At 38.5% G+C, this 19,762-nt stretch overlaps 1 protein-coding gene across 2 annotated transcripts in view; it reads left to right on the top strand.

Annotated features, from left to right (window-relative positions):
• OSGIN2 (oxidative stress induced growth inhibitor family member 2) overlaps positions 1 to 13,621 on the top strand; it is a 30,537-nt gene extending 16,916 nt beyond the window's left edge. For both annotated transcript variants that reach the window (XM_010862091.1, XM_010862100.1), the window contains exons 3-6: positions 2,326 to 2,462; positions 3,027 to 3,218; positions 5,400 to 5,491; positions 10,348 to 13,621. In XM_010862091.1, the coding sequence (XP_010860393.1) occupies positions 2,326 to 2,462; positions 3,027 to 3,218; positions 5,400 to 5,491; positions 10,348 to 11,380 (1,454 nt within the window). In that variant the 3' untranslated portion in view covers positions 11,381 to 13,621. The remainder of the gene's footprint in view (positions 1 to 2,325; positions 2,463 to 3,026; positions 3,219 to 5,399; positions 5,492 to 10,347) is intronic.
• The last annotated feature ends 6,141 nt before the right edge of the window (positions 13,622 to 19,762 follow it).

Raw genomic sequence — 19,762 nt, 5'->3', positions numbered from 1 at the left:
TCTGTCGTCCCCTTCTCCTCCTGCCCTCAATCTTTCCCAGCATCAGGGTCTTTTCAAATGAGTCAGCTCTTCGCATCAGGTGGCCAAAGTATTGGAGTTTCAGCTTCAACATCAGACCTTCCAATGAACACCCAGGACTGATCTCCTTTAGGATGGACTGGTTGGATCTCCTTGCAGTCCAAGGGACTCTCAAGAGTCTTCTCTAACACCACGGTTCAAAAACATCAATTCTTCGGTTCTCAGCTTTCTTTATAGTCCAACTCTCATATCCATACATGACTACTGAAAAAACCATAGCCTTGACTAGACAGCCCTTTATTGGCAAAGTAATGTCTCTGCTTTTGAATATGCTGTCTAGGTTGGTCATAACTTTCCTTCCAAGGAGTAAGCGTCTTTTAATTTCACGGCTGCAATCACCATTTGCAGTGATTTTGGAGCCCAGAAAAATAAAGTCTGACACTGTTTCCACTGTTTCCTCATCTATTTCCCATGAAGTGATGGGACCGGATGCCATGATCTTAGTTTTCTGAATGTTGAGCTTTAAGCCAACTTTTTCACTCTCCTCTTTCACTTTCATCAAGAGGCTCTTTAGTTCTTCACATTCTGCCATAAGGGTGGTGTCCTCTGCATATCTGAGGTTATTGATATTTCTCCTGGCAATCTTGATTCCAGATTGTGCTTCTTCCAGCCCAGCGTTTCTCATGATGTATGTACTCTGCATATAAGTTAAATAAGCAGGGTGACAATATACAGCCTTGACATACTCCTTTTCCTATTTGGAACCAGTCTATTGTTCCCATGTCCAGTTCTAGCTGTTGCTTCCTGACCTGCGTACAGGTTTCTCAAGAGGCAGGTCAGGTGGTCTGGTATTCCCGTCTCTCAGAATTTTCCACAGTTTATTGTGGTCCACACAGTCAAAGGCTTTGGCATAGTCAATAAAGCAGAAATAGATGTTTTTCTGGAACTCTCCTGCTTTTTCGATGATCCAGCAGATGTTGGCAATTTGATTTGGTCCCTCTGCCTCTTCTAAAACCAGCTTGAACATCTGGAAGTTCACGATTCATGTATTGCTGAAGCCTGGTTTGCAGAATTTTAGGCATTACTTTACTAGCATGTGAGATGAGTGCAGTTGTGCAGTAATTTGAGCATAGGTATTGGATTTTGTCAAATGCATTTTCTGTTCTGTTGGTATTATGATTTTACTTTTTTAGTTTTGTCTTTCATTTCTTTCAAGGAAATTAGCTCTTTTCCTCAGTATTTGTAATTTTAAAAGTTTTGTGAAGTAAAATTGTTTATATTTTCCTTTCTTTTGAGGTTTGTGTCATACCTAAAGGCTTCCTACTAGAGCATTATATGTAGAAGTATTGCTCTCTTTTCTGTTACCATGATTTTACTTTTCATATTTACATCTTTGACTTTATTTTATTTGGGGCAAAATATTAGTCAAGGATCAGAATTTTCTCTGATGGCTAAAAGTTGTCCCAGGTGGATTAAATTTTTGGTAGATAGAGATAATAGAAAAGTGGCAATCCAGACTAAAGGAACTATAGAAATCAAAGTAGTTTAACAGGGTTCGACAAAAAAAGCCGGTTTCCAGTTTTGTTTTAGGTAAAGGAGATACAAATACAGGAGGGAGGTTGTTAGGTGGGGCTTAGAAGATGGTTGAGAGCAAAATGTGGAGAGCTCTTGATAATCAGAAACAGACAGTGACAGGCTTTAGGACAGGTTGGTTAATACAGTGAAGACTGTGTTATAGAAAGTCATTTGAATGTAAAATGTGAAATGATTTGGAGTAGATGACTCTTGAACAAGAAGAGATTTTTTGTCTTCTGAGTGAGAGTATATGAATGAGAATAGCTATAACAGCTGAATGGATAAAGGTGATAGAAGAGGTTTAGAACTATAATCTAATTAACTCAGGATTTTGCTAGTAAGTATAATACTTTGAGGAGGAATGAGGTTTAAAGGAGAGGGCACCAAAAATGGAGGAAGTCATGAATTTGATTTTGAACACGGTTATTAGTCGTTCAGTCAGGTGGAGTGAAAAAGTGGCATATGGAAATATGGGATATATTTTGATAGTAAGAGGTCAGCCTAGAAGTCTGATTTTGAGGTTAGCAGCGTAGCGAGTTGAAGTTTTGAGTAGGTGAGATCCCCTGAAGAAAACAGGAGAGAAAGTAAAAGTCTTCTCTTGCAAATACTTGGTGTTAAGAATTTAGGGAAGGAAGAGTTGATGGAGGAGAAACGCCATCTGTGAAATGGAAAAGCCAAAGAACGTGAGTGTTAAGATTAATGATACACCCCTCTCCCCTTTTTTAAAAATAGGAAATGGACCCTCAGGAATCTGCCTTTCTTACATGCTGTCAGGCTACAGACCGTATTTATCATCAGAAGCAATCCATCCAAATACAATCTTACATAGTAAATTAGAGGAAGCAAGACATCTTTCCATTGTTGATCAGGTATTATTTTTTACATGTCAGTCCTTTTCAATTTTTTATACTGAGACAAGATTAATTTTCTGCTACATGAGCATTGTATTTCTTAGCTGAAAACCTTTCCTTTTAAATAACACTTTCTAACATTTTAATTTTAGATTTGTAAGTATATCTTGCTGAGTTAACTTCCATTTATTTTCCTGAATTAATTAGAGCAGAATTTCCCAAATTACACCCTGATGGAGTTTTTAATAGGTGCTTTATGCTCAGATAAGTTTTGGAAATGCTGCTTTTTATTATTAAAGTGTTAGGGTAGATATATTAAGGCATACTGCCATATTAAAGCCATCTTCAAATTTTGTAGTAAAACGATCTGATTAGCTTTTTGAAACAAACCATTTCCCATGTTTATTTGACCTGAGAATCTATTAAGATCTTTAAGGAACATCAGTGTTTTGTTGCATGCTGTCTGTAAAATGCTGGATTGGAGTAATGGTTTTCACTATTACGTTAGCTGGAGTTTGTTTGTTTTTTCCAAACTCTGCCTTTTTTCTTTATGTCTTTTTTTTTTTTTTTTAACTTATTTAGGACTTAGAATATTTGTCAGAGGGCCTTGAGGGCCGATCATCCAATCCAGTTGCAGTACTTTTCGACACACTTCTTCATCCAGATGCTGACTTTGGGTATGATTATCCATCCGTTTTGCATTGGAAATTAGAACAGCATCATTATATCCCTCACTTAGTTCTTGGTAAAGGTCCACCTGGTGGAGCTTGGCACGTGAGTATATCTTTCTTAGCATTTTAGTGAGTGTGAGTTATTTTGTATGACGTCTTGATAAGACCGTTTTGATTCTTAAACATGATATAATGTTATATATGATGATTACCACATCTTTATCTGAGAATTTTAATGTGTTCAGTTAAATCCAAGTTAATTGCTAGTAGAAATTAAGCCAAATTTGATTACTGGTAGTGTCTTAGAATAAATGTTTCTCTAAGAATTATATAGAGAATATTTAAGAATGTTGGGCATAGTAAAAAAATGTTTGTTTACTTATTGTAAAGTTTACAAAATCTCACACAATATTTCATACTACTACCTATTATTTCCCTACATTTTCAAGAGCTTCAATGAAAAAATGTTTTGTAAAAGAAAAAAATTGTATTTGTCTGCTTGGGTTGCTAAAACAAAAATACCGTAGAGTGAGTGGCTTAAAAACACACTCACATTTTGAAGGTTGGAAGATCCAGGACCGTGGTGCCAGATGACTCAGTCTGTGGTGAGGGCTCCTCTTCGTGCCCTCACCAAAGAGAGGGTAAATTCTTCTTGTAAAGTCACTGATCCTGTTTTCAGGGCATCAGTCCCATGACCTCATCTAGCCCTAATTAACTTACAAAAGCCCCATCTCTAAATACTGTCACATGTGGGGTTAGGGTTTCAGCAAATGGATTTGGGGGGATGATACAATTCAGTCTATAGCAGAAGTTAAACCACAAAACTGACCAACACAAAGAGCCAGCCTGTTTCATTGGCAGGCAGCAACTAATAATTGTTTTTTACTCCTGTGTTCTCAGAAGTTAGTATAGTGTCTAGCATATGGTAAGTACTCATTTGTTGTACAAATAAATGTTAAATAATATTTGCTGTTATGAAATACAGACTTCATGGGAATTTTAACATTTAATATCAACTCTTGAGTATAAATTTCAGTTGGATGTTCCTGTGTTAGTGCAGTGTTATATGACTGAAGGTTTACATTTATCAAACAACTGTTTTGGAACATTTGTAGATGAAATATATCACGAACTTTTAAAAATCTTAATTACCTTTATGGTAATGGATCACAGCTATCAAAATATCTATGCCTTTTAGCTCACATGTTTATGTTTGCTTTGTTAATAAGTAGCATTCTTAACAAAACTGCATTTATTGAAACAGCCATGAAACAGTTTTTAAGTTTTAGGCTACCTTCTATAAATTCCCGAGTTTTTATTTTACTTGTTTGTTTTCTCCTTAGAAAAATGTGCTGCAGGCAATAATTCATGTTTTCTTTTCTCCCACTTACATATCAGAAAGTTAAAGTATGGATAAGCCTTGATTACTAGAAACGTATTTGAATCAGTGGTAACGTGAAATATACCTGAAACTTGGTTCTGATCCTAGTATCAGGCCAGCCTGCTTCAAAGCAGTGGCAGCCTTATGCATTGTCTTCCTGTGGTGATTTTGTACTATCACAAATAGTAAGACTGTAAGCCACAGTGCATAGTAATTGCTCTATAAATGTTAGCCAGTAGTAATAATAATGACTCCCATTCCCAATACTGGGCTTTATAGAAACAGGGAAAGAAGGATTCAGATTAGGAGAAAAAAAAAAACAACACAACTTAAAAGAGTTGGTTGAAAGAGATCATTGAGGTCATTGGGAGAGATGGTTTTGGCCTTTGGGCTTTTCTTGCTTTGTGCTGAGCAAAATAGAAATAAGTAGGGCAAGCGTGAAGGGGCCCACTTCCTTAAAGGCAGCTTTGGCTTCAGCAGTGAGTCTGTTCTTAATCAGAACCACTTGCTTATTTCCCTGGTTTCTTAAAGTGTTAGGAATTAACTTTTTCCCTTTTGTTTAAAGTGTGGAAATAACTGATTTGCTCCTCTGACACTGTATTCTGCATCTAATTATGTTTTATAGGCCAAAGCTATCACCATTGTGTAGGCATCGGGTAATACTGTAAATCTGATTTATAAATGTATAACTGTATGAAAGGAGTATACACACTACCAAATGTTGAAAGTATTTGAAAGTTAATTGGAATAAATTTCAAGAGGTAATTTACAGACCATTTAGGACTTCTTTGAGCTCTCCTTATCCAGACTTAGAGTAAATGAGATGGGTTTGGTTTAAAAAAAAAAAAAAAGACCATGTTACTGATAAAATGTGTTTTTTCTTACACATTTTTATTCAAATAGAATATGGAAGGCTCAATGTTGACAATCAGCTTTGGAAATTGGATGGAGCTACCTGGACTTAAATTTAAAGACTGGGTATCTAGCAAACGAAGGTAAAGATCAAACTATTAAAATTTTGATATACAGTGGGAAAGAGTCTGTCAGCAAATTTCAAAATAGTTGTGACCCTGTCTTAGATGAATAATATTGATGTTTGTATCTTTCAAATAAAACCTCCTCATCGTAGTGGTTATGAGCAAGTTCTATTTAGAGATTTTATAACACGAAGTACACAGAGGTATGGACTTGTCTGCAGATTGTTACCACAATTTATCTCACTCTACTGTTAAACCACTCTCTGTTTAGTTATTTTCTTGTCCACCTACATATCCTTTACTTGTTTACTTATTTTTAAGAATGGGTTTGTATAACTTATTTTTATAAGTGGATATGTATATCTTCATGTATACATATCTCTTGTGTACATTCCTAAAGTATGCATATACTTATTTTTATAAATGGATCACTTCATCTAGTGCATATCTCAGATACCTAAAGTATTTGACTTTTCCGAGTAGAAGAGTATATATAATGAATAATTTAAAAAGGCAAAAGACTTATACAATCTGAAGGAAAACCAGAGTATACATAATGAATAATTTAGAATGATGGAATAAAATAGATTCTATGATGTGGTCATCTACTTGGCTATAGAGGTAAATATTTAATAAGAATAGTAAAGTATGAGAATAGAAATTATGAAAATCTCAACTTGAAAGAATACAAGTTTATTTTGTATTTATTTTGGAGAAAGAATTCAAAGTTGAAAGAAAGAAATTATGAAAAGCCTTATCAAGTCATTTTCATTCCTACAGATAGGAATTACCAATACAGAGAATCTACTCTGACCGCTCAGAGAAACAATAAATTAAAACAGGAAGTTACACAAAACCTTTGAAATAGGGCTGTAATGTTCAAATGCTTGACTTCCTGCTAGATAAAAACCATGTTAATCTACAGTAGTTTTCCTTAATTTGAGAAGATTTAAGGAGAGTAAATTTAAACCAGCATGGGTAATTGAAATTAAACCTTTCAGATATTACTTTGGGATTTTTTTTTTAACAGAAGTTTTATTGTATAAGTTTGAAATGTAAAATTGCAAAATCAGGCAAATTGTATAAATTCTTGATTTTCATAAAAAAGTGAAATTGCTCAACTTATTTTCCCCTTTATGATGCAGGTAAACAAGGAAAAGCTTTAAGATTTGTGTACCAGAAGTGTTCGTCCTTCCAAGTTGAGCATGTTGTGTTTAAGTAACATATGAAAATGACTCTTGTGATGAATATTAGCTTTAGTTCCTGCTCTTGCATAGTGTTGAGAAGAGTGTTAGACCTCTCGAGATTGACTGCAGAGTTTGAATTCTGATTCTGTAACTTTTAATGTTATGACACTGGTCAAATAACTTAAAATAGCTGTCATTTCATTAGCTATCAATTTCCTAGTTTGCAAAATTGAGGTAGTAATAATTATAATTATTACATAGGATTTCTATAAAAATTGAGAGTTAATACATTCTAAATCTTAATTACTATAGTTATTAAACTTCTCACTTATTCCAGTTACAAGTTACACTGAATTGTGTGAAATGAATTGGTGGGTTTTGTTTTGTTTTTTGGCCCCACTACATGGCTTGTGGGATCTTAGGTTTCCAACCAGGGATTGAACTCAAGCTCTTGGCAGGGGAAGTGCAGAGTCCTAACCACTGGACTACCAGGGAATTCCCTAATTTGGTGTTTTTTCTGCTACTTACCTCCAGTTGGGGCACTGTTTAAGGATACTAATGCCCATTGCTTTACAGTTCAAGTGGAAAATAAAAGATGTATTAATGTGCTTTTTTTTCCCCATAAGAGCAGATTATATTTATAGATCTCCTTATGAGTAGGAAGGATGTCAAAGAATTTCAGTTAAAGTGGAGTCGCGCAGTCGTGTCCGACTCTTTGCGACCCCATGGACTGTAGCCCACCAGGCTCCTCCATCCATGGAATTTTCTAGGCAAGAGTACTGGAATGGGTTCCCATTTCCTTCTCCAGGGGATTTTCCCAACCCAGGTATCAAACCGGGACTCCCACATTGCGGGCAGACGCTTTACCATCTAAGCCACCATGGAATCCCAGAATTTCAGTAGAGCTATTCAGAACCCTAAAGGATGATGCCATCAAGGTGTAGCATTCAGTATGTCAGCAAATCTCAAAGACCCAGCAGTGACCACAGGCTGGAAAAGGTCAATCCTCATTGCAGTTCCCAAGAAGGGTAGTACTAAAGAATGTGCCACCCATTGGACAGTTGCACTCATCTCTCATGCTAGTAAGTTCAGTTCAGTTCAGTCGCTCAGTCATGTCCGACTCTGTGACCCCATAGATCGCAGCACGCCAGGTCTCCGTGTCCATCACCAACTCCCAGAGTTTCCTCAAACTCATGTCCATTCAACCATCTCATCCTCTGTCATCCCCTTCTCCCCCTGCACTCAGTCTTTGCCAGCATCAGGGTCTTTTCAAATGAGTCAGCTCTTCGCATCAGGTGGCCAAAGTATCGGAGTTTCAGCTTCAGCATCAGACCTGCCAATGAATATTTAGGACTGATTTCCTTTAGGATGGACTGGTTGGATCTCCTTGCAGTCCAAGGGACTCTCAAGAGTCTTCTCCAACACCACAGTTCAAAAGCATCAATTCTTTGGCACTCAGCTTTCTTTGCAGTCCAGCTTTCACATCCATACATGACTACTGGAAAAACCATACCCTTGACTTGACTTACTTGCTAGTAAGGTCACACTTAAAATCTTGCATGCTGGGCTTCACCATTATGTGAACCAAGAACATCCAGATGTCCAAGCTGGGTTTAGAAAAAGAAGAACCAGAGATCGAATTGCCAACATTCACTGGATCATTAAAAAAAGCAATGAAATTGCAGAAAAACATCTACTTCTGTTTTATCCACTACATTAAAGTCTTTGACTGTGTGGATCATAACAAACTGAGGAAAGCTCTTAAAGAGATGGGAATACCTGACTATCTTACCTGTCTCCTGAGAAACCTGTATGGGGTCAAGAAGCAACAGTTAGAATCCTGCATCAAACATCTAATTGGTTCACGATTGAGCACTGAGCACATCATGAGAGATGCCGGGCTGGATGAGTCACAAGCTAGAATCAAGATAGGCAGGAGAAACATCAGCAACCTCGGATATGCAGATGATAGCACTTTAATGGCACAAAGTGAAGAGGAACTAAAGAGCCTCTTGATGAGGGTGAAGGAGGAGTGAAGAAGCCAGCTTAAAACTAAATATTATGAAAACCAAGATCATGGCATCCAGCCCCATCACTTCAGAAGGGGAAAAGGTGGAAGTAGTGACAGATTTCCTCTTCTTGGGCTCTAAAATCACTGAGCATGGTGACTGCAGCCATGAAATCAGAAGACGATTGCTTCTTGGCAGGAAAGCTATGGCAAACCTAGATGATGTGTTGAAAACCAGAGACATTACTCTGCCAACAAAGGTCCGTATAGTCAAGGCTCTGATCTTCCCAGTGGTCACGTGTGGTTATGAGAGCTAGACCACAAAGAAAGGCAGAATGCCAAAGAATTGATGCTTTCAAACTGTGGTGCTGGAGAAGACTCCTGAGTGTCTCTAGGACAGCATGGAGATCAAACCAGTCAATCTTAAGGGAAATCAACCCTGAAAACTCATTGGAAGGACTGATGCTGAAGCTGAATCTCCAGTATTTTGGTCATCTGATGCAAAGAGCTGAATCTTTGGAAAAGTCCCTGATGCTGGGAAAGATTGAGGGCAGAAGGAGAAGGGCGTCAGAGGATGAGATGGCTTGATGGCATCACCGATGCAAAGGACATGAACTTGGGCAAGCTCGGAGATGATGAGGGACGGGGATGCCTGGCGTGCTGCAGTCCATGGTGTCGCAAAGAACTGGACACAGCTGGGTGAATGAAGAATAAATGAGTAGGAAAATACAGAGAGAAATGTTATCTGTTTAAATGTAGGATGATTTTGTTCAGCCAAAGACAGATCTGAATTATTTTTGGTCATTATGAAAATGAAAAGCAACTTATTAAAAATTGTGTCTAGATATTATCTTTAAGAAGTATATATATTACAGTCAGACCTGTAATATCTCGATGGTTATAATCTAATTCAGTCTACAGTTGTATAGAATACAGACTGATAGTATAACTGTAGGCTGAATTATTTAGATTACAATTGTGAGATAGAGTAAAACAGTAATTTTCAGTAAGCCACATTTTAATCCATTTATTTAGTAGAAGTTTATTGACAAAGACAGCTAATCTGAACAGATACTTAGACAAGACATTGGGGAAACAAAGATGCTTTAAATACAGTTTCTACCCTCATGGGACTTACTCCATTGATAAAAATAATTTATTAGCATTTTAAAAATTTATTTTTGGTGGCACTGGGTTGTCTTTGCTGCATGCAGGCTTTCTCCAGTGCCGTGAGCAAGGGGGCTGCTCTGAGTTGCAGCGCGTCAGCTCCTCGTTGCGGTGCCTTCTCTTGCTGCGGAGCACAGGCTTCAGTAGTTGTAACACGTGGGCTCCGTAGCTGTGGTTCATGGGCTCTAGAGCGTGGTCTCAGCACTTGGGGCACACGGTCTCAGTTGCTCCATGGCATGTGGAATCTTCTGGACCAGGGATCAAACCTGCGTCCCCTGCATCAGCAGGCAGATTCCTATCCACTGGACCACCAGGGACAGCCCCTAATTTATTAGCGTTTTTAGAGAAAAGGAAAGGCTTTCTTTCTTTGTGAAGTGTTAGGGTAAGAGTTAGTTTTAGCTTAGACAGTCCAGAGGAATAAAAAGATAAAATAGTGGACTAGATGGAGAAGTAGTAATCATGGAAACTAAAAGTATTATCCTCATGGAATGTTCTTCCTTTTCTTTTCATAGGAACCTAAAAGGGGATCGAGTTATGCCAGAGGAAATAGCTCGCTACTATAAACACTATGTCAAAGTCATGGGTCTTCAGAAGAATTTCAGAGAGAATACTTACATTACCTCGGTATCAAGACTCTACAGAGATCAAGTTGATAATGATGGTCAAGGCCGAAATATCTCAACACAGCATTTACAGATAGAGAAGTCAAAATTCGCCAAGAGAAACTGGGAAATCAGGGGTTATCAGCGAGTAGGAGATGGTTCTCATATTCCCTTCTGTCTCTTTGCTGAAAATGTAGCTCTGGCAACTGGAACATTAGACTCTCCTGGCCGTCTGGAAATCGAAGGGGAAGATTTTCCTTTTGTGTTTCATTCAATGCCTGAATTTGGAGCTGCTGTAAGCAAAGGAAAGTTGCGTGGCAAAGTGGATCCAGTGTTAATTGTAGGTTCTGGGCTTACCGCAGCTGATGCAGTACTGTGTGCTTACAACAATAATGTCCCTGTGATTCATGTGTTTCGCAGACGAGTAACTGATCCAGACTTAATTTTCAAGCAGCTTCCCAAAAAGCTTTACCCAGAATACCATAAAGTCTATCATATGATGTGTACTCAGTCATATTCTTTAGACTCAGATCTTTTATCTGCTTATACTAGTTTTCCTGAGCACCATGTGCTTGCCTTTAAGTCGGACATGAAATGCATTCTTCAGAGTATCTCTGGATTGAAGAAAATATTTAGGCTCTCTGCAGCAGTAGTGTTGATAGGTTCTCATCCCAATCTGTCTTTTCTGAAGGAGCAAGGGTGTTACCTGGGCCATAACTCAAGCCTGCCAATCACATGTAAGGGTAATCCTGTGGAAATAGATGCGTATACCTATGAGTGTGTTAAAGAAGCCAACCTTTTTGCATTGGGTCCATTGGTTGGAGACAATTTTGTTCGATTTTTAAAGGGAGGGGCACTGGGTGTTACACGCTGTTTAGCTATAAGACAGAAGAAAAAAAAACATTTATTCGTTGAAAGAGGAGGAGGAGATGGCATAGTATAGAGCAGGTTTACAAGTAATTTATATGGACACTTTACCGTTAAAGATTTTTAATAGAGATATTACAGTGTACTGGCTTGAATTTTCTGAACTTGAATTAACTAGGAGAGCCTCAAGCGATAATAACTATTTTTTAAAGTTAACTAGAATTTTTGTCCTGATTACATTGTAATGTATCAAAGGTGTCAATTGTCAGACAAATAGAAGCACTGCCAATCTGATATACTTTAAGTTCTCACTTAACTGAAACATTCTTTTCTTCTAAGACTTACTTTTTTGTGATCACTGTTGATTATTTATGTTTGATTCCAAAATATAACAGCATTGAATCTATAAAACTGCAGTCATTAAATGGCCAGAGCTTCCCCTCACTTTATATATTGAGTTACTGTGCTGTTCAAGGATGGTTCAGAGACAGCATCAGCTCCACTTGTGGCTTGTTAGAAAGGTAGCCTCTCAGGCCACATAGCAGACTCACTGAATCAGAAATTGCATCTTAATGAGATCCTCAAATATGTATACTTATTAAAGTTTGATACACACTGGTCTAACAGAAAATGGGATATAAATGTATATATGCTGAGGGTGGGTGGAAATAGAGGGGATAATCAACTCAGGTTTTATTTATTTTGAAATTATCAATTGTATGTCTAATTTATTGACAAATATGATGGGATTTTTTTTATTGTTGAAACCTTGACAGGCAATTCATATTCTCAGCTTCTAATAAACCATTTAATAATGCTGGCATATATTCAGGAACCTACCAAGGTAGTTTCTGGAGCTATATTCTCTAGTTAACTAGCATAACCCTTAAACGAATTTGCATTTCAATAAATTTTGAATGGAACTACTTATTTCTGTGTGAACACTGAGTTAATTTCTGTCACTGAAACTTAAAGATGTTTGGGTGTAAGTACTTTTAATATTGCAGTACTTTTTGAGTATTACCAGAATTATTTTTATCAGAATTATTAAAGGTTAAAATATAGAAGGTAAAAATCTGCCTTTCCTATTCTCAAATGGTTACTTTGAAATTCTTTGTTGGAGATGACATAGCATTTAATCCTATGGTTATTTATTGAAGTATGTGTTCTGTCTTGGTTTATACCTAGGTGTGCTTAATGTCTGTATTTTCATACAAATCTCCAAACATTTTGTGTTAGACAAAGAAGTGTTACAAAGTTCTCTGTGGCAAATTGAATTTCCCAGTCTTTCTCTCTCTTTTTTCTTTTTGGTTAAATTTATTTCACCTGGAATGTGTTTATTCAAAGTCTATTTCTATTTTTTTGGTATAATGGACTAGAAGTCAGGATTTATCTGTCCGTGTGCTTATAGATTTATTTAAGAATTTATTAAAAAGTATTAATTCACCTTAAAATATTGTTTGGAATAGACATCTACAACTAGTTGTTTTGGATGAATTCTTATTTTCTTGATAATGTCATGTCTGATGAGCTTGATTTTGGAACTGATGTACCAGTTTTTATCATCATAACCTTTTCAAATTAATTTCACACCTATTGATATGGTGTGACATCCTTTGGTACACTTGATGGAGCACTTTCTTGTTTGTTCTTTTGAGCTCTGAAGGAGTTGATGGGATGCTTTTCTTGGTGTTGCTTCTAAATTGAAAATGAGTTTGTTATGAAGATGGTTTCTTGTTGTTGAGTTGCTAAGTTGTGCCAACTCTTTTTCGACCACATGGACTGTAGCCTGCCAGACTCCTCTGGTAGGAGGAGTCCCTTTTACCCATTCAATAGCATTTTTACAATTAAAACATTCACCAAAAAAAGAACGACTTCAGGGAAAATAAAACTTCAGCAGGGCCCTAATAAACCTGGTTAATAATTCCATTTTTAGTAACCTCCCATTTCTAAGTTCTCCCTCAGACCTAGCTGCCCTGTGTTGGGAGTAGCATCAAAGTGTTTTCGCTGTTGTAATATATACTCTTGACCAATTTCTGTCCCATTATTTTAAATCTGTCATTATCCATCAGTACCAACTACTTATTCAGGGAGGGAGGAAAGCACCAAATATTTTGACTAGTCATACTGTGATAAGGGCATCTCCTTCATCCCTCAAAAGTCTAGCTCTTGAAAGAATGATTAAAAAGCAGAATCTCTTTGGAGTTTTGGAAGTAATACAATAAAAATAAGATTTAGTTGCAGCTCTCTGTTTTAAGCAGTCTGAGTATGTGAACTTGCCACAACTTTACTTTTGTAAAAGTTAAATAAAGGCCAGACATTCAGTTGAGACCCCAAATTGGCCAAGCCTTGGAAATACAGTTACTATAAATCTGCATTACCCTAAAACCAGTCCTCAAGAAGATCACACTAAATGTGCCAGCAAGTTAATTAACTGCTGCCACAGAACCTGACTCTGTCTAAAGACAACAAAACCCAGGTCCTCAGCGGCATTACAGCATCTGCAGTGTACAACGTGCAATAAAAGTTAGGTGTGAAGACAAGAAGACGTGACCATAAGCAGAGGGAAAAAACAAGTCATCAAAGTAGATCCAGAGTTGACACAGATATTACGAGTAGCAGAAACACTTTAAAAGCTACTACATAAATGTTCAAAATATTAAAGAATATTTAAGTCTTAAGTGAGTGAGTCTGAGAATAACAAAAACCTCATATTCTACAGCTTAAAAATACATTCTGAAATGAAAGATTTACTACATGGGCATAAAAATAGACAAACCACTATAGGAGTAAAGGTCAGTGAACTTGACAGTTTAATTGGAACTGTTCAAACTGAAGAATAGATAAAAGGAATTAAGAAAAAACTGACATGAGCTAAATAACAAGTGGTCTAACATGTATAGTTGGATCCAGAGGAAAGCAAGAGTGACTGGAACAGGAAAATGTATGTGGGGAAATGTTAAAAATTTTACAAACTTGATTTAAAAAATAAAAAGCAACCCACGCATCCAAGAAACTCAAACTGCAAACAATACATATTAAGACAACAATCAATTGCTAAAAAAGATGAAAAATTTTTAAAAGCAGTCAGAGTTTGACACATAACTGAACAATGGAAAGAATGAACTTAACCAGGACAACATAATCAAGAATACAGTAGAACAATGTCTTTAAAATGCTGAAGTAAAAAAATATGTCAAGCTAAAATTCTATGATGAAAACAAAAAAGCTGACACCAGGAAATATGCACAAAAAGAAATGTTAAAGTTCTTCACACTGAAGGCATGTGATATCTGGTGAAACATACCTACATGAAGGAAGAAATTTCAGAAATGAACAATTTAAATTCTTTTTCTAACTCCTTAAATTATTTAAAATCAAGTTGAGTATTGTGAGGAAAATGACAGCATTTAATGAAAATAAATAAGCTTAATTCAGAAATTGAAAAGGAAGACTTAGGATATGTAGAAGTAAGATAATAATGGGATGAATGGAAATGCACATTTCCTGAGCCTGGCCCTGTACGTCAGAGCAACCTGGAAATCTGGGTCTTGCTCTGGTGGGTGGGGCCCACCAGTCAGTCTTTAATCCAGTTTTCTGTGATGGGTGGGGCCGTGTTCCTCCCTGTAGGGTGGCCTGAGGCGGCCCAGTCCTGGAGCTTGCAGTCCCTGTGGCAGGCTATGGGCCTGTCCAGGAGTGATGGTGACCTCCTCCAAGAGGACTTGGCCCAGCACTCCTCGACTCCCAGGACCGCAGCTGCCAGTGCCCCGACCCCGCGGCAGGCCCATTGTGGACCCACGCCTTCTCCAGAGCTTCCCAAACGTTCACAGGCAAGTCTGCCTCAGTCTCTTGCGGGGTCATGGTTCCTATCTCCTGGATTCTCGTGTGCATGTGGTTTTGTCTGTGTTCTCCAACAGTCTCTGTTCCCCAGGCCTATGGAAGTTCTGCAATCAAATCCGGCTGAACTTCAAATTCCCAGGGGATTCCCATTCCCTTTGCCAGATCCCCAGGTCGGGAAGTCTGTTGTGGGGCCTAGGACTTGCACAGCAGTGCGAGCTCTTTGGTATAGTTGATCTCCAGTTTGTGGCTCGTCCACCTGGTGGCTCTATGGTAGGGCTAACAGCGCCTTCCTCCAAGAGGGCTTCTGCCGCACACCGTGCTGCCCAGGACTGCTGCCATCAGTGCCCCTGTCCCCGTGGCAGGCCACCGCTCACCCGGCCTCCACAGGAGACCCTCAGACTCTTGCAGTCTGGCCCAGGCTCCTGAGGTGGTCACCACTCCTTTCCCTGGCTTCCTTTGTGCCCTCCAAGAGTATGCCAAATAGGAGGTTTGATTTTAAATGTGGTTGCACCCCTCCTGCCATTTGTTCTTGGACACGGGGCATCTTTTTCTGGTGGGTTCCAAGATCCTCCTTTCGATGGTTGTCCAGCAGCTAGTTGTCATTTGGTGTTTTCACAGGAGATGAGCGCACATCCTCTGCTCCACCATCTTTCTCTACAGTTAGCATACATTTTCTCGCAATTCAGTAGGACTTTTCATTTTGTTAATAGTTTCCTGTGCTGTGCCAAAGCTTTTTAGTTTGGTGTAGTTGCATTTATTTATGTCTACTTTTGTTTCTCTTGTCTGAGGACATATATCCCCACCAAAAGATATTTGAAAGACTAATGTTAATACACAACCTATGTTTTCTTCTAGGGGTTTTATGGTTTCAGGTGTTACTAAATCTTGAGTCCCTTTTGCGTTGATGTTCGTATATGGTATGAGAAGGTAGTGCAGCTTAATTGTTTTGCATGTAGGTGTCCCAACACCATTTTTTTGAAGAGGCTGTCTTTTTCCCATTGTGTATTCTTGCTTCCTTTGTTGTAGATTAATTGACCATAGAAATATGAGGTCATTTTGGGCTCCCTTATTTTGTCCTAGTACCATAGATCTTTTTATCACTGTAGCTTTGTAGTATGGTTTGAAATCAGAGAGCATAATGCCTTCTCCAGCCTGTTCTTCCAAAATTATTTTGGCTATCTGAGGTCTTTTGTGTTACCATACAGATTTTAAAATTATTTGTCTAATTCTGTGAAAATTAGACAAAATGCCATTGGTATTTGATGGGGATTGCACTGAATCTGTAGATTGCTCTGGGTGATATGGTTATTTTGACATTAACTCATCCAATCCATGAGCATGGTATACCATTCCATTTGCTTGTATCATCTTCAATCTCTTTGATCATTATCTTACACTTTTCTAAGTACGGATTTTTTATATCCTTGGTTAGATTCATTCCTAGATATTTTATTGTTTTTGATGCAAGAGTAAATGGAATAAAAAAAAAACTCTCTAAAAGACTTTGTTATCAGATGTAGAAATCTATGCAACAGATTCCTATATATTAATTTTGTATGCTGCAGTGTTACTGAATTCATTTAGTAGTCCTAATAGTTTGTGGTTTTTTGATGGCATCTTTCAGTTCAGTTCAGTTGCTCAGTTGTGTCCGACTCTTTGCCACCCCATGAACTGCAGCACGCCAGGCCTCCCTGTCCATCACCAACTCCCAGAGTTTACCCAAACCCATGTCCATTGAGTCGGTGATGCCATCCAACCATCTCATCCTCTGTCATCCCCTTCTCCTCCCGCCTTCACTCTTTCCCAGCATCAGGGTCTTTTCAAATGAGTCAGTTCTTTGCATCCGGTGACTAAAGTATTGTAGTTTCAGCTTCAGTATCAGTCCTTCCAGTGAATATTCAGAACTGATTTCCTTTAGGATTCACTGGCTTGATCTCCTTGCAGTCCAAGGGACTCACAAGAATCTTCTCCAACACCACAGTTCAAAAGCATCAATTCTTCAGTACTCAGCTTTCTTTATAGTCCAACTCTCACATCCATACATGACTACTGGAAAAACCATAGCCTTGACTAGACTGACATTTGTTGGCAAAGTAATGTCTCTGCTTTTGAATATGCTGTCTAGGTTGTTCATAACTTTTCTTCCAAGGAGTAAGTGTGTTTTAATTTCATGGCTGCAGTCACCATCTGTGGTGATTTCAGAGCCCGAAAAATAAAGTCTGTCTCCACTGTTTCCCCATCTATTTGCCATGAAGTGATTCCATGGTTTAGAACAATAAAATAACTTAGTAAGTCTGCTTACCCTACATCAACCTCTTATAAAGGTAAGAAAAGTGACTCCACAGCATATTTGTGAATTCACAATTGATAAAAGCCTGAGAAAAGAGCAGTTCAGTTTAGTTCAGTCGCTCAGTCGTGTCCGAATCTGTGACCCCATGAATCGCAGCACGCCAGGCCTCCCTGTCTATCACCAACTCCCGGAGTTCACTCAGACTCACGTCCATTGAGTTGGTGATTCCATCTAGCCATCTCATCCTCTGTTGTCCCCTTCTCCTCCTGCCCCCAATCCCTCCCAGCATCAGAGTCTTAACCAATGAATCAACCCTTTGCGTGAGGTGGACAAAGTACTGGAGTTTCAGCTTTAGCATCATTCCTTCCAAAGAAATCCCAGGGCTGATCTCCTTTAGAATGGACTGGTTGGATCTCCTTGCAGTCCAAGGGACTCTCGAGAGTCCTCTCCAACACTACAGTTCAAAAGCATCAATTCTTCAGTGCTTAGCTTTCTTTCTTCACAGTCCAACTCTCACATCCATACATGACCACAGGAAAAACCATAGCCTTGACTAGACGGACCTTTGTTGGCAAAGTAATGTCTCTGCTTTTGAATATGCTATCTCGGTTGGTCATAACTTTCCTTCCAAGGAGTAACTGTCTTTTAATTTTATGGCTGCAGTCACCATCTGCAGTGATTTTGGAGCCCCCAAAAATAAAGTCTGACACTGTTTTCACTGTTTCCCTGTCTATTTCCCATGAAGTGATGGGACCGGATGCCATGATCTTTGTTTTCTGAATGTTGAGCTTTAAGCCAATTTTTTCACTCTCCTCTTTCACTTTCATCAAGAGGCTTTTTAGTTCCTCTTCACTTTCTGCCATAAGGGTGGTGTCATCTGCATTATCTGAGGTTATTGATATTTCTCCTGGCAATCTTGATTCCAGCTTGTGCTTCTTCCAGCCCAGCATTCCTCATGATGTACTCTGCCTGTAAGTTAAATAAGCAGGGTGACAATATACAGCCTTGACGTACTCCTTTTCCTATTTGGAACCAGTCTGTTTTTCCATGTCCAGTTCTAACTGTTGCTTCCTGACCTGCATTCCAGTTTCTCTAGAGGCAGTTCAGGTGGTCTGGTATTCCTATCTCTTTCAGAATTTTCCACAGTTTATTGTGATCCACACAGTCAAAGGCTTTGGCATAGTCAATAAAGCAGAAATAGATGTTTTTCTGGAACTCTCTTGCTTTTTCAATGATCCAACAGATGTTGGCAATTTGATCTCTGGTTCCTCTGCCTTTTCTAAATCCAGCTTGAACATCTAGAAGTTCACAGTTTACATACTGCTGAAGCCTAGCTTGGAGAATTTTGAGCATTACTTTACTCGCGTGTGAGATGAGTGCAATTGTGTGATAGTTTGAGCATTCTTTGGCATTGCCTTTGTGATTGGAATGAAAACTGACCTTTTCCAGTCCCGTGGCCACTGCTGAGTTTTCCAAATTTGCTGGCAAATTGAGCACAGCACTATCACAGGATCATCTTTCAGGATTTGAAAGAGCTCAACTGGAATTCCATCACCTCCACTAGCTTTGTTTGTAGTGATGCTTTCTAAGGCCCACTTGACTTCACGTTCCAGGATGTCTGGCTTTAGGTGAGTGATTACACCATTGTGATTATCTTGGTCATCAAGATCTTTTTTGTACAGTTCTTCTGTGTATTCTTGCCACCTCTTCTTAATATCTTCTGCTTCTGTTAGGTCCATACCATTTCTGTTCTTTATTGAGCCTATCTTTGCATGAAATGTTCCCTTGGTATCTCTTGGTATAAATGTTCAAAAGCAAATTATACAATCATTCTTGTTAAACTTGGGAGGAGAACATTTTACCTACCTCACAATGTGCTTTGACCTCTTAAGCCATCTGGATCATGATCATTCAAAGAAGCCAAGGTACACTCCCACTTGGGTGGCCACCCACAAGGTTTCAGTTGTCCATTTAGGAAGAAAGGAGGATAGTTCTGGGTGGAAAGAACTTTACAGCTAAAGAAAGGAAAGGGAGTATGCCACTTCAAAAGTGCTGCTGGGCAATGGATAACTGTGAAATTATGGCCAAAGTTTAGGCTACTTCTTCCTTGCCACCACCTAAAGCCCCACATCAAAATGGGGGCAGAGTTCTCATTCATTAAAGAAAGGGAGGTGGCAAGTTTCACCCCCTCTTTCTCCTGAAACACATAAAGGGTTAGGAAAAAAGAGTTCCCCCAAAAATCCAAGGGAAAAGGTACACACCCTATCCAAACATGGCTGTGACTAAAGTTGTTCAGGGCAGAGCTAACAGTTTTATAAAAACTATGTG

Source organism: Bison bison, unplaced genomic scaffold, assembly GCF_000754665.1.
Source record: "Bison bison bison isolate TAMUID 2011002044 unplaced genomic scaffold, Bison_UMD1.0 scf7180017858048, whole genome shotgun sequence".
In the NCBI taxonomy this organism is placed as follows: domain Eukaryota; kingdom Metazoa; phylum Chordata; class Mammalia; order Artiodactyla; family Bovidae; genus Bison; species Bison bison.
The sequence above is the reverse complement of the archived record's forward strand: the minus strand, read 5'-3'. Positions and strand labels throughout refer to the sequence as shown.